At 44.7% G+C, this 15625-nt stretch overlaps 1 protein-coding gene across 1 annotated transcript in view; it reads right to left on the reverse strand.

The window, feature by feature from the left end:
* LOC115134705 (solute carrier family 45 member 3-like) overlaps window positions 1-7918 on the reverse strand; it is a 29141-nt gene extending 21223 nt beyond the window's left edge. Inside the window, exon 1 of the mRNA XM_029668895.1 lies at window positions 7587-7918. Within this exon, the coding sequence (XP_029524755.1) occupies window positions 7587-7734 (148 nt within the window). The 5' untranslated portion in view covers window positions 7735-7918. The remainder of the gene's footprint in view (window positions 1-7586) is intronic.
* Between the last annotated feature and the right edge of the window lie 7707 nt (window positions 7919-15625).

Raw genomic sequence — 15625 nt, forward strand, 5'->3', positions numbered from 1 at the left:
ATATGAGCTCTCTTTCCCTCACCACACACCACAAGCATTTCGCTACCCCCGCAATAACATCTGCTAAATAAGTGTATGTGACCAATCAATATGATTTGACATACAATCCCAGTATGTATGCACACCACAATGTACTTTCTCATATAGAATACACACACAGCAATGTGCTTTTAAACTTGATACAGTACACACGCACCACACACACACACACACACACACACACACACCACCACCACCACCACCACCACGTGATCACAAACGTATAAGCAGTATAAACGCACCACCATGTGATCTCTAACTTATAAGCAGTGTACACACACCACCATGTGATCTCTAACTTATAAGCAGTATAAACACACCACCATGTGATCTCTAACTTATAAGCAATGTACACACACCACCATGTGATCTCTAACTTATAAGCAGTATAAACACACCACCATGTGATCTCTAACTTATAAGCAATGTACACACACCACCATGTGATCTCTAACTTATAAGCAGTATAAACACACCACCATGTGATCTCTAACTTATAAGCAATGTACACACACCACCATGTGATCTCTAACTTATAAGCAGTATAAACACACCACCATGTGATCTCTAACTTATAAGCAGTGTACACACACCACCATGTGATCTCTAACTTATAAGCAGTATAAACACACCACCATGTGATCTCTAACTTATAAGCAGTATACACACACCACCATTTGATCTCTAATTTATAAGCAGTATACACACACCACCATGTGATCTCTAACTTATAAGCAGTATACACACACCACCATTTGATCTCTAATTTATAAGCAGTATACACACACCACCATGTGATCTCTAACTTATTAGCAGTATAAACACACCACCATGTGCTTTGCACTCATATACAGGACACACACTATAATGTGATTTTCTAACATAAGACATGCCCCTGAGCCACTCTACAGAAAGCAGAGTAGAAGAGTAGATTAAACAATTAAAGAGAGGCAACTGGGAAGTATAAATCCAGAGAAGTAGCCATTAGATAAAGTAGATGGACTGCATCTGAGAATCTGACATTACTGCTAGGAAAACCAGACATAAGCCTCCAGGACACAAGTTCCATCTCCATTCACTTAACACTTGACCATTCCGTTAGAAGAAGCTAAAGCAGAAAGTGAATGAGGTTTTGTGCCATTCCCCGATCAGGTTTACGGGTTGTGTGGGAACGATACAAATACATTTTTTTCTCCTGTTTGCGTGCAGCTGTTTAGAGAGAGGGAGAGTGGAGTGTACGTTAAGACACCTCGTATTATCCGTCCACTGGAGCTGTAATTGCCATATGCACATTTTGGAGGGACAATCTCAATCCGTTTGGTCACAAGATAATCTGAGAGAGAGAAGAAATGCTTTTACAGCAAACCATCTAGAAGCCATTTGCGGGCAACGGGATGATGCAACTATTTATTTACATCATTTACAAAAAATCCACTGCAGAACGGTGGCTATATATACACAGAGCCAGTGGTGCAGGACGGTGGCTATATATACACAGAGCCAGTGGTGCAGCACGGTGGCTATATATACACAGAGCCAGTGGTGCAGCACGGTGGCTATATATACAGAGCCAGTGGTGCAGCACGGTGGCTATATATACACAGAGCCAGTGGTGCAGCACTGTGGCTATATAAACATACAGAGCCAGTGGTGCAGCACTGTGGCTATATATACACAGAGCCAGTAGTGCAGCACTGTGGCTATATATACACACAGAGCCAGTGGTGCAGCACTGTGGCTATATATACACAGAGCCAGTGGTGCAGCACGGTGGCTATATATACACACAGAGCCAGTGGTGCAGCACTGTGGCTATATATACACAGAGCCAGTAGTGCAGCACTGTGGCTATATATACACAGAGCCAGTGGTGCAGCACTGTGGCTATATATACACACAGAGCCAGTGGTGCAGCACTGTGGCTATACATACACAGAGCCAGTGGTGCAGCACGGTGGCTATACATACACACAGAGCCAGTGGTGCAGCACTGTGGCTATATATACACACAGAGCCAGTGGTGCAGCATGGTGGCTATATATTCACAGAGCCAGTGGTGCAGCACAGTGGCTATATATTCACAGAGCCAGTGGTGTAGCACGGTGGCTATATATACACAGAGCCAGTGGTGCAGCACGGTGGCTATATATACACAGAGCCAGTGGTGCAGCACTGTGGCTATATATACACACAAAGAGCCAGTGGTGCAGCACGGTGGCTATATATACACAGAGCCAGTGGTGCAGCACTGTGGCTATATATACACACAAAGAGCCAGTGGTGCAGCACTGTGGCTATATATACACAGAGCCAGTGGTGCAGCACTGTGGCTATATATACACACAAAGTGCCAGTGGTGCAGCACTGTGGCTATATATACACAGAGCCAGTGGTGCAGCACTGTGGCTATATATACACACAAAGTGCCAGTGGTGCAGCACTGTGGCTATATATACACAGAGCCAGTGGTGCAGCACTGTGGCTATATATACACAGAGCCAGTGGTGCAGCACTGTGGCTATATATACACAGAGCCAGTGGTGCAGCACTGTGGCTATATATACACACAAAGAGCCAGTGGTGCAGCATGGTGGCTATATATACACACAAAGAGACAGTGGTGCAGCACGGTGGCTATATATACACACAAAGAGCCAGTAGTGCAGCACAGTGGCTATATATACACACAAAGAGCCAGTGGTGCAGCACGGTGACTATATATACACACAAAGAGCCAGTGGTGCAGCACGGTGGCTATATATACACACAAAGAGCCAGTGGTGCAGCACGGTGGCTATATATACACACAAAGAGCCAGTGGTGCAGCAAGGTGGCTATATATACACACAAAGAGCCAGTGGTGCAGCACGGTGGCTATATATACACACAAAGAGCCAGTGGTGCAGCACGGTGGCTATATATACACACAAAGAGCCAGTGGTGCAGCACGGTGGCTATATATACACACAAAGAGCCAGTGGTGCAGCACGGTGGCTATATATACACACAAAGAGCCAGTGGTGCAGCACGGTGGCTATATATACAGTTGAAGTCGGAGGTTTACAGATACTTAGGTTGGAGTCATTAACACTCGTTTTTCAACCACTCCACAAATTTCTTGTTTACGAACAATAGTTTTGGCAAGTCGGATAGGACATCTACTTTGTGCATGACACAAGTAATTTTTCCAACAATTGTTTACAGACAGATTATTTCAATTATAATTCATTGTATCAAAATTCCAGTGGGTCAGAAGTTTAAATACACTAAGCTGACTGTGCCTTTAAACAGCTTGGAAAATTCCAGAAAATGATGTCATGGCTTTAGAAGCTTCTGACAGGCTAATTGACATAAGTTGAGTCAATTGGAGGTATACCTGTGGATGTATTTCAAGGCCTACCTTCATACTCAGTGCCTCTTTGCTTGACATCATGGGAAAATCAAAAGAAATCAGCCAAGACCTCAGAAAATAAATTGTATACCTCCACAAGTCTGGTTCGTCCTTGGAAGCAATCTACAAATGCCTGAAGGTACCACGTTCATCTGTACAAACAATAGTATGCAAGTATAAACACCATGGGACCACGCAGCCGTCATACCGCTCAGAAATCAGACGTGTTCTGTCTCCTAGAGATGAATGTACTTTGGTGCGAAAAGTGCAAATAAATTCCAGAACAACAGCAAAGGACCTTGTGAAGATGCTGGAGGAAACAGGTACAAAATAATCTATATTCACAGTAAAACGAGTCCAATATCGACATAACCTGAAAGGCCACACAGCATGGAAGAAGCCACTGCTCCAACACCGCCATAAATAAGCCAGACTACGGTTTGCAACTGCACATGGGGACAAAGATCGTACTTTTTGGAGAAATGTCCTCTGGTCTGATGAAACAAAAATAGAACTGTTTGGCCATTACTGTGGATATACAGTGGGGAGAACAAGTATTTGATACACTGCCAATTTTGCATGTTTTCCTACTTACAAAGCATGTAGAGGTCTGTAATTTTTATCATAGGTACACTTCAACTGTGAGAGACGGAATCTAAAACAAAATCCAGAAAATCACATTGTATGATTTTTAAGTAATTAATTAGCATTTTTTTGCCTGACATAAGTATTTGATACATCAGAAGAGCAGAACTTAATACTTGGTACAGAAACCTTTGTTTGCAATTACAAAGATCATAATTTTCCTGTAGTTCTTCACCAGTTTTGCACACACTGCAGCAGGGATTTTGGCCCACTCCTCCATACAGACCTTCTCCAGATCCTTCAGGTTTCAGGGCTGTCGCTGGGCAATACGGACTTTCAGCTCCCTCCAAAGATTTTCTATTGGGTTACGGTCTGGAGACTGGCTAGGCCACTCCAGGACCTTGAGATGCTTCTTACGGCGCCACTCCTTAGTTGCCCTGGCTGTGTGTTTCGGGTCGTTGTCATGCTGGAAGACCCATCCACGACCCATCTTCAATGCTCTTACTGAGGGAAGGAGGTTGTTGGCCAAGATCTCGCGATACATCCTGTCCCCTTTGCAGAAAAACATCCTCAAAGAATGATGTTTCCACCTCCATGCTTCACGTTTGGGATGGTGTTCTTGGGGTACTCATCCTTCTTCTTCCTCCAAACATGGCGAGTGGAGTTTAGACCAAAAAGCTCTATTTTTGTCTCATCAGACCACATGACCTTCTCCCATTCCTCCTCTGGATCATCCAGATGGTCATTGGCAAACTTCAGACGGGCCTGGACATGCGCTGGCTTGAGCATGGGGACCTTGCGTGCGCTGCAGGATTTTAATCCATGACGGCGTAGTGTGTTACTAATAGTTTTCTTTGAGACTGTGGTCCCAGCTCTCTTCAGGTCATTGACCAGGTCCTGCCGTGTAGTTCTGGGCTGATCCCTCACCTTCCTCATAATCATTGATGCCCCACGAGGTGAGATGTTGCATGGAGCCCCAGACCGAGGGTGATTCACCGTCATCTTGAACTTCTTCCATTTTCTAATAATTGCGCCAACAGTTGATGCCTTCTCACCAAGCTGCTTGCCTATTGTCCTGTAGCCCATCCCAGCCTTGTGCAGGTCTACAATTTTATCCCTGATGTCCTTACACAGCTCTCTAGTCTTGGCCATTGTGGAGAGGTTGGAGTCTGTTTGATTGCATATAAAATGCAAATTAATTACTTAAAAATCATACAATGTGATTTTCTGGATTTTTGGTTTAGATTCCGTCTCTTACAGTTGAAGTATACCTATGATACAAATTACAGACCTCTACATTCTTTGTAAGTAGGAAAACCTGAAAAATCGGCAGTGTATCAAATACTTGTTCTCCCCACTGTAGATACTGTTCTACCTGTTTCCCCCAGCATCTTCACAAGGTTCTTTGCTGTTGTTCTGGGATTGATTTGCACTTTTCGTACCAAAGTACGTTAATCTCTAGGAGACAGAACGTGTCTCCTTCCTGAGTGGTATGACAGCTGCGTGGTTCCATGGTGTTTATACTTGCGTACTATTGTTTGTACAGATTAACGTGGTACCTTCAGGCATTTGGAAATTGCTTCCAAGGATGAACCAGACTTGTGGAGGTCAACACATTTTTTTTGAGGTCCTGGCTGATATTGAAGGTAGGCCTTGAAATACATCCACAGGTACATCTCCAATTGACTCAAATGATGTAAATTAGCCTAACAGAAGCTTCTAAACCATGACATCATTTTCTGGAATTTTCCAAGCTGTTTAAAGGCACAGTCAACTTAGTGTATGTATGTAAACTTCTGACCCACTGGAATTGTGATACAGTGAATTAAAGACGAAATAATCTGTCTGTAAATAATTGTTGGAAAAATTACTTGTGTCATGCACAAAGTAGATGTCCTATCCGACTTGCCTACACTATAGTTTGTTCACAAGAAATTTGTGGAGTGGTTGAAAAACGAGTGTTAATGACTCCAACCTAAGTATATGTAAACTTCCGACTTCAATTGTACATAGAGCCAGTGGTGTGGTGTCTATTTTAAACCTAAACATCTAATTCAGCATTAATGTTAGGTCAAATGTAAGAGCATGCCACAGTTTGCAGGCAATGAGGTCTAACAACAACAACAACCCCTCTTTGTATCTATTGGTAAGAGTAGGCTGCTGTTGTTAGTGTAGAACAAACCCACAGCCACAGTCCTGAACTACATTCGAAACTCAACTATGGGGATCAAAAATGAGCCTGTTCCATCAGGAGGACAAGACAGTGACTATGTTTTTGGAAATGTGGTCCTGTGCCAGCAGGCCAGCAGCCAGCAAGCTGTTGTAGATACATTTTCTAACGGGCTGTTGGGGCACTGCCCTGTCCACTGCCATTAGGACAGTACCCCTCCAGAGCACTGGGCCTCTGTACCTCCACACTAAGCCCTCTGACACCCCTCACCAGTAAAAGCCCTAGCTGCACAGCAATGAAAACATTATAGAACACAATGCAGCAACGCTCTGAGAAATTAGCCAAACTAGCAGAGACATTACAAACACATCCATAACAAAAACAGAGACTGCATGAGAAGTGAAAGGGCAAATGGAAACGTGTTCATATTCACATCTGAAATGACCTGCTTCATTTCAGTTTTGCGTTCTGAAGTGCAACTCATGAAAGAGTAAAAGTAGGCCTGTGAAACGGAGGGCTGCTGCCTCCAGCAGTTCCAGCTCTCTGTCTCCCACTGCCTTTCAATTAGCACCTGATTACGACCTGAACAAAGCAACAGGTGATTTGGCCTCTGATTAAGGTAACGGCCTCATTGACGCCTGCAAGGCCAGTGGGAAACGGACTAATAGCGAGAGACCTGTGACCCTGCCCAACCCTATCTTCCAGACACAGTCACACACAGTCACAGGCCCGCTAACAGACAAGCACACACACACACGCACTTTAATAAGAGGTTTGTCTCCTATCCTTTACCCTTCCTACAGAGGACATAATCAATTTGAATATCAAGTCTGAGCCACCAACAACTGATAAATCATTCACATATGCTATACAGTTGTTCATCAACCTGCAGAATACATTTCCATTTGTTTGGCTTTCATATGAGTTACACATTTCCTGGGACTACATTAATGAGTCTCAAATTAGATTGGCACTGCAATCTGCAGACAGTTTAACTGCAATAAAAAGGGACATAATAATTATGCGATGGGGTATAATCATATTTTCTACCATAAACATGAAAAAGGCACGGCAGAAACACTGGGAAAAGAGAGAAGTGTCTAATGTATTAAATAATGGGAAACAGTTGACACCCAACAATCCATCAAGTGGTCAGCTAGAGAACAACAGAAGAGACGGATGAATCCTATTCTCCAGTTTCTCTCCCCAAGGGAGTGTGTATGTGTGTGTGTGTGTGTGTGTGTGTGTGCATGCATGCATGTGTGTGTGTGTGTTGGGTGATATATAGCTAATGGGGCGGGGGGGGGCTCTCATCTTCCCTTTAGATGAAGACTCTTTCATGTCTATTGAATGTCCTGTCAGATAGAGTGGACAAGGGGGGAGTAATCAGAGCTGGCTTACCTAGTACCATAGTCATGTACTGTTCCTCTACCCCAGCCTCCAGCAACAGGGGGGGAACGTACGTGATCCCAGCTGCCACGCAAATCTCCAGGCCGCAGGTCAGGGAGTTCAGCAGGACGAGACGCCATTGAGACCTCCATCCAGACATATTTACAGGGTCGCCTTTCCACTGCTACTCCGCAACTGGGGGCTGCTGCCGGAAGACGGAGAGCCAGATGGGGCCCCGAGGGACGAGGCTCTGGGATGAGGGGGCCGTCGCAGACGGCGAACAGGGAGAACACGCGGACCGTCTCAGATGACCTGTAGGATCCATCCTGGCTTCAGCATTCTGGATCTGAAAGAAGAGAACCTAGGAGAGAGGTGTTGAGAAAAACAAAATAACAGATCGACTCACGTTGGAACGCATGGAGGCTGATAGCTAAGACCGGCCTGAGGAGGGAGGGAAGCTGGGAGAGAAAAGGGCCGAGACAGGTCCATCTAAGGCTAAAGCACCTGGTGGTCACCCTTTCTCACAAGACAAGGAAGAGGATTCCAACATGTAGTGACAGGGACTGTTAAGCTCGAAAAAGTTGTGCATACATAATGACAATATTTTGTGATGTTTTTGTTCGTTTTGAACTCCGGTAAGTTTTTTTTGGGCAGCTCAGGCACACAACATTTTTTCTCAAGGCCACCCGAAGTTCAGGAGCCGAAGTCTACGCCCCTTGTCTATAATTGGTCAACTATAAGGATTCTTCAATAAAGTCTTTGTTGTCAACGACTCGTTTTCAAGCAAATTTCTTAATTGAGAAATACTGAAAAAAGATCTTAGATGTAAAATTGCGCGACTAATATCTCCTCTGCATTTAAAAAAATATTAATGACAGATTCCTTAGATTAATTCGGACTATTTTGAGGACGTATATACTGGCTACATCGTCTCGAATAGGACAAACAGTACTATTGTCACTTTTTTCTTGTTTTTCAAGTGAAGATCTTGTAAGGGAGTATGCGAGCACACTCGTTTGGTTCGCCAAGCCGACTTTAGCTAGCTGCCAGCCGAACTGAAGCACGCTGATACCTTTAGACAGCCACAACCAGTCACAAAAGGATTACTACACCAACTCAACAGTTCAGCTTCTGAACAACAGTGAGATGAGTCAGACCTACAGTTGAAGTCGAAAGTTTACATACACCTTAGCCAAAAACATTCAAACTCCGTTTTTCACAATTCATGACATTTAATCCATAATTTAAAAATGACCTGTCTTAGGTTAGTTAGGATCACCACTTTATTTTAAGAATGTGAAATGTCAGAATAATAGTAGAAAGAAGGATTTATTTCAGCTTTGATTTCTTTCATCACGTTCCCAGTGGGTCAGAAGTTTACATACACTCAATTAGTATTTGCTAGCATTGCCTTTAAATTGTTTAACTTGGGACAAACGTTTCGGGTAGCCTTCCACAAGCTTCCCACAATAAGTTGGGTGAATTTTGGCCCATTCCACCTAACAGAGCTGGTGTAACTGAGTCAGGTTTGTAGGCCTCCTTGCTCGCACACGCTTTTTCAGTTCTACCCACAAATTTTCTATAGGATTGAGGTCAGAGCTTTGTGATGGCCACTCCAATACCTTGACTTTGTTGTCCTTAAGCCATTTTGCCACAACTTTGGAAGTATGCTTGGGATCATTGTCCATTTGGAAGACCCATTTGCAACCAAGCTTTAACTTCCTGACTGATGTCTTGAGATGTTGCTTCAATATATCCACATAATTTTCCTATCTCATGATGACATCTATTTTGTGAAGTGCACCTGTCCCTCCTGCAGCAAAGCACCCCCACAACATGATGCTGCCACCCCCGTGCTTCATGGTTGGGATGGTGTTCTTCGGCTTGCAAGCCTCCCCCTTTTTCCTCCAAACAAAACAATGGTCATTATGGCCAAACAGTTATATTTTTGTTTCATCAGACCAGAGGACAAAAAGTACAATCTTTGTCCCCATGTGCAGTTGCAAACCGTAGTCTGGCTTTTTTATGGCGGGATTTGGAGCAGTGGCTTCTTCCTTGCTGAGCGGCCTTTCAGGTTATGCCGATATAGGACTCGTTTTACTGTGGATCCAGGTACTTTTCCTCCAGCATCTTCACAAGGTCCTTTGCTGTTGTTCTGGGATTGATTTGCACTTTTCGCACCAAAGTATGTTCATCTCTAGGAGACAGAACATCTCTCCTTCCCGAGCGGTATGACGGCTGCGTGGTCCCATGGTGTTTATACTTGCGTACTATTGTTCATACAGATGAATGTGGTACCTTCAGGTGTTTTGAAATTGCTCCCAAGGATGAACCAGACTTGTGGAGGTCTACAATTTTCTTTCTGAGGTCTTGGCTGATTTCTTTTGATTTTCCCATCATGTCAAGTAAAGAGGCACTGAATTTGAAGGTAGGCCTTGAAATACATCCACAGGTACACCTCCAATTGACTCTAATGATGTAAATTAGCCTGTCAGAAGCTTCTAAAGCCATAACACGATTTTCTGGAATTTTCCAAGCTGTTTAAAGGCACAGTCAACTTAGTGTATGTAAACTTCTGACCCACTGGAATTGTGAAATAATCTGTCTGTAAACAATTGGTGGAAAAATTACTTGTGTCACGCACAAAGTAGATGCCCTAACCGACTTGCCAAAACTATAGTTTGTTTACAAGAAATTTGTGGAGTGGTTGAAAAACAAGTTTTATAATGACTCTAACCTAAGTGTATGTAAACTTCCGACTTCAACTGTATGTGGCGACGTGGAAAATGCACCCACTTGGCACTATCTTTCCCTCTCTGTTTTCTTAAGGCGAAGGAGGGAGGGAGCTCATAACAAAAGTGGTGGTTGACAAAGAAAGAGAAAGAGCGAGAGAAACAGTCCAGATGAGCTTTCTCTCTCAGCAGGTGGGAGTAGGTGGGGTCTGGGGCCAGCCCTCCACATCTCGCTGCTCTGTCATTAAACTCTCCCATCCAGGCCTGATTACACCATACCAAGTCAAGAGGCTCCTAACAACATCACTCTCATTTTCACCCATTGTTCTCCTGGATCGCTGCTAATGAGCCTATTTCTACCACTTCCTCCTTCGAGAGGACGAGGACCTCACACACAACGAACAGTGACATTGGCAGATCCACTCAGACCAAAGGTGATTTTAAGTCATTTTCTGCTACACTTAGAAAAGGAACACTACGATACACAGGGGTCTTTTATGCAAGTTTACATGATGCGGATAGACTCCAGGCAGCAGTCATCCATTCAAATTGGAGTAAAAAGCATAGTCAGCATAATAAGACACTGTCTAGATGAGGGCCAATGGTCCCAATAGCAAAATAATATTTCCTGGTCTCCCAATAAAATATGGGCAAAGTGGCATTATCTTTACTTCCATTCCATTAGACAGAAGGGAAGCACACCCTGATCTTATAATCCTGCTTCAATGATGCAAATGCACGCTGCATCAACAGAGCCTCAACAGATCTAGGCCTACATCATTTACCAATTATGATTTCACAATTCCTCAAACAACTGCCCCATCACACACGCACACACTCTCATGCGCAGACACATGCCTACACAGACACACAGGTACAGACACACACACCCACAGCCACGAACATGCACACACACACAGAAAGCCCAACCCAGCTCCATCCCATGCGTAACACAATATCACAGTGTACCCCATCTATCATTTCCTCTCATAATCCTCCTGGGCCTGATACATAAATCTCCTCTGAAGAACATCTCCCCCCAACGATGACAAGTGTACCTTAATGCCTGCACAGCCCTCCTTCACTCACCCTGTGTCCTTTCCACCCTGTGTCCTACTAGAGCTGGGAATTGGCAGGGACCTCACTATACGTTATGATCATGATAAATAGGTGCTGATATTATATGTATTACGATTCTCACGATTCTATATGAGATATATTGCAATTCGATACTTTGATTTTATTGTGATTTGATGTTCCAAACATATTGCTCACTATGTCTGCTGCAGAGAGACAAGAGAGAGCATGAGAAAATGATTTTTGATCAGTCAAGGAAATTAAAGTGAAAAGATGGACAACAAAGATGGACAAAGAAGGACAACAAAAATACCAGAGTTTTGGCAAAGGTATAGTACAGCCGTCTAGCGCTAGCTAACGCTACCTATAAAAAATATGTACAAATTGATACTTGGAGTCAAATATTGATATAATATCATCCCAAAATAATATTGTGATATGTAACTGTATCAATTTCCCCCCTATGAATAACAAATATCCTTATTTTTTCATACATATTATTTTCTCACGAGAGAAAAGCTTGATTTTTTATGTGAAGAAAATAGAACAGGAAAAGCACAAAGTGAGATGGGTATAGTATCAAGCAACAGCAGCATACTCTAACCCTCAACTGGACTAATTTACTGAGGTGATGCAATATCACATATAAGAAAAGAGCATGGATCAGGTGTTCTTCAAGTCGGTCACTCTGGAAAAATGTATTGGGAGAAACCCCAGCTGTTATAGGACAGGATTTCATCAGCCTAGGTACCGGACTGATTCAGAGTCAGACATAAAAGGAACTCTTGACATGTTCCCAAGAGAAAAGACTCAGCCTACTGCCAATGTGCCATCTGAGCAAGAGATGTGTGAGAAGACTGAGAACAGTTGCAGATGCAAAAACAACAAGATGCTAAATTCAGATTTGATGTGAAATTCCTCCACCAGTGTGGTCCATCTCCTTAGCAAACCAAATAGATACAGTTGAAGTCGGAAGGTAACATACACTTAGGTTGGAGTCATTAAAACTCATTTTTCAACCACTCCACAAATTTATTGTAAACAAACTATAGTTTGGGCAAGTCGGTTAGGAGATCTAGGGTGTGCATGACACAAGTCATTTTTCCAACAATTGTTTACAGATAGATTATTTCAATTATAATTCACTGTATCAATATTCCAGTGGGTCAGAAGTTTACATAAACTAAGTTGACTGTGCCTTTAAACAGCTTGGAAAATTCCACGAAATTATGTCACGGAATATACTTCCGGCGCCGACAGAGATGGCCGCCTCGCTTCGCGTTCCTAGGAAACTATGCAGTTTTTTGTTTTTTTACGTGTTATTTCTTACATTAGTACCCCAGGTCATCTTAGGTTTCATTACATACAGTCGAGAAGAACTACTGAATATAAGATCAGCGTCAACTCACCATCAGTACGACCAAGAATATGTTTTCCGCGACGCGGATCCTGTGTTCTGCCTTACAAACAGGACAACGGAATGGATCGCATGCAGCGACCCAAGAAAACGACTCCGAAAAAGAGGGAAACGTAGCGGTCTTCTGGTCAGACTCCGGACAAGGGCACATCGCGCACCACTCCCCAGCATTCTTCTTGCCAATGTCCAGTCTCTTGACAACAAGGTTGATGAAATCCGAGCAAGGGTAGCATTCCAGAGGGACATCAGAGACTGCAATGTTCTCTGCTTCACGGAAACATGGCTTACTGGGAAGACGCTATCCGATGCGGTGCAGCCAACGGGTTTCTCCACGCATCGCGCCGACAGAAACAAACATCTTTCTGGTAAGAAGAGCGGCGGGGCGTATGCCTCATGACTAACGAGACATGGTGTGATGAAGGAAACATACAGGAACTCAAATCCTTCTGTTCACCTGATTTAGAATTCCTCACAATCAAATGTAGACCGCATTATCTTCCAAGAGAATTCTCTTCGATTATAATCACAGCCGTATATATCCCCCAAGCAGACACATCGATGGCTCTGAACGAACTTTATTTAACTCTTTGCAAACTGGAAACCATTTATCCGGAGGCTGCATTCATTGTAGCTGGGGATTTTAACAAAGCTAATCTGAAAACAAGACTCCTAAATTTTATCAGCATATCGATTGCGCAACCAGGGGTGGTAAAACCTTGGATCATTGTTACTCTAACTTCCGCGACGCATATAAGGCCCTGCCCCGCCCCCTTCGGAAAAGCTGACCACGACTCCATTTTGTTGATCCCTGGCTACAGGCAGAAACTTAAACAAGAGGCTCCCACGCTGAGGTCTGTCCAACGCTGGTCAGACCAAGCTGACTCCACACTCCAAGACTGCTTCCATCACGTGGACTGGGACATGTTTCGTATTGCGTCAGATGAAAATATTGACGAATACGCTGATTCGGTGTGCGAGTTCATTAGAACGTGCGTCGAAGATGTCGTTCCCATAGCAACGATAAAAACATTCCCAAACCAGAAACCGTGGATTGATGGCAGCATTCGCGTGAAACTGAAAGCGCGAACCACTGCTTTTAATCAGGGCAAGGTGTCTGGTAACATGTCCGAATATAAACAATGCAGCTATTCCCTCCGCAAGGCTATTAAACAAGCTAAGCTTCAGTACAGAGACAAAGTGGAATCTCAATTCAATGGCTCAGACACAAGAGGCATGTGGCAGGGTCTACAGTCAATCACGGACTACAAGAAGAAACCCAGCCCAGTCACGGACCAGGATGTCTTGCTCCCAGGCAGACTAAATAACTTTTTGCCCGCTTTGAGGACAATACAGTGCCACTGACACGGCCTGCAACGAAAACATGCGGTCTCTCCTTCACTGCAGCCGAGGTGAGTAAGACATTTAAACGTGTTAACCCTCGCAAGGCTGCAGGCCCAGACGGCATCCCCAGCCGCGCCCTCAGAGCATGCGCAGACCAGCTGGCCGGTGTGTTTACGGACATATTCAATCAATCCCTATACCAGTCTGCTGTTCCCACATGCTTCAAGAGGGCCACCATTGTTCCTGTTCCCAAGAAAGCTAAGGTAACTGAGCTAAACGACTACCGCCCCGTAGCACTCACTTCCGTCATCATGAAGTGCTTTGAGAGACTAGTCAAGGACCATATCACCTCCACCCTACCTGACACCCTAGACCCACTCCAATTTGCTTACCGCCCAAATAGGTCCACAGACGATGCAATCTCAACCACACTGCACACTGCCCTAACCCACCTGGACAAGAGGAATACCTATGTGAGAATGCTGTTCATCGACTACAGCTCGGCATTCAACACCATAGTACCCTCCAAGCTCGACATCAAGCTCGAGACCCTGGGTCTCGACCCCGCCCTGTGCAACTGGGTACTGGACTTCCTGACGGGCCGCCCCCAGGTGGTGAGGGTAGGCAACAACATCTCCTCCCCGCTGATCCTCAACACGGGGCCCCACAAGGGTGCGTTCTGAGCCCTCTCCTGTACTCCCTGTTCACCCACGACTGCGTGGCCACGCACGCCTCCAACTCAACCATCAAGTTTGCGGACGACACAACAGTGGTAGGCTTGATTACCAACAACGACGAGACGGCCTACAGGGAGAAGGTGAGGGCCCTCGGAGTGTGGTGTCAGGAAAATAACCTCACACTCAACGTCAACAAAACTAAGGAGATGATTGTGGACTTCAGGAAACAGCAGAGGGAACACCCCCCTATCCACATCGATGGAACAGTAGTGGAGAGGGTAGCAAGTTTTAAGTTCCTCGGCATACACATCACAGACAAACTGAATTGGTCCACTCACACTGACAGCGTCGTGAAGAAGGCGCAGCAGCGCCTCTTCAACCTCAGGAGGCTGAAGAAATTCGGCTTGTCACCAAAAGCACTCACAAACTTCTACAGATGCACAATCGAGAGCATCCTGGCGGGCTGTATCACCGCCTGGTACGGCAACTGCTCCGCCCTCAACCGTAAGGCTCTCCAGAGGGTAGTGAGGTCTGCACAACGCATCACCGGGGGCAAACTACCTGCCCTCCAGGACACCTACACCACCCGATGTTACAGGAAGGCCATAAAGATCATCAAGGACATCAACCACCCGAACCACTGCCTGTTCACCCCGCTATCATCCAGAAGGCGAGGTCAGTACAGGTGCATCAAAGCTGGGACTGAGAGACTGAAAAACAGCTTCTATCTCAAGGCTATCAGACTGTTAAACAGCCACCATTGAGTGGCTGCTGCCAACACACTGTCATTGACACTGACCCAACTCC

Source organism: Oncorhynchus nerka, linkage group LG9a (assembly GCF_034236695.1).
Source record: "Oncorhynchus nerka isolate Pitt River linkage group LG9a, Oner_Uvic_2.0, whole genome shotgun sequence".
Lineage (NCBI taxonomy): Eukaryota > Metazoa > Chordata > Actinopteri > Salmoniformes > Salmonidae > Oncorhynchus > Oncorhynchus nerka.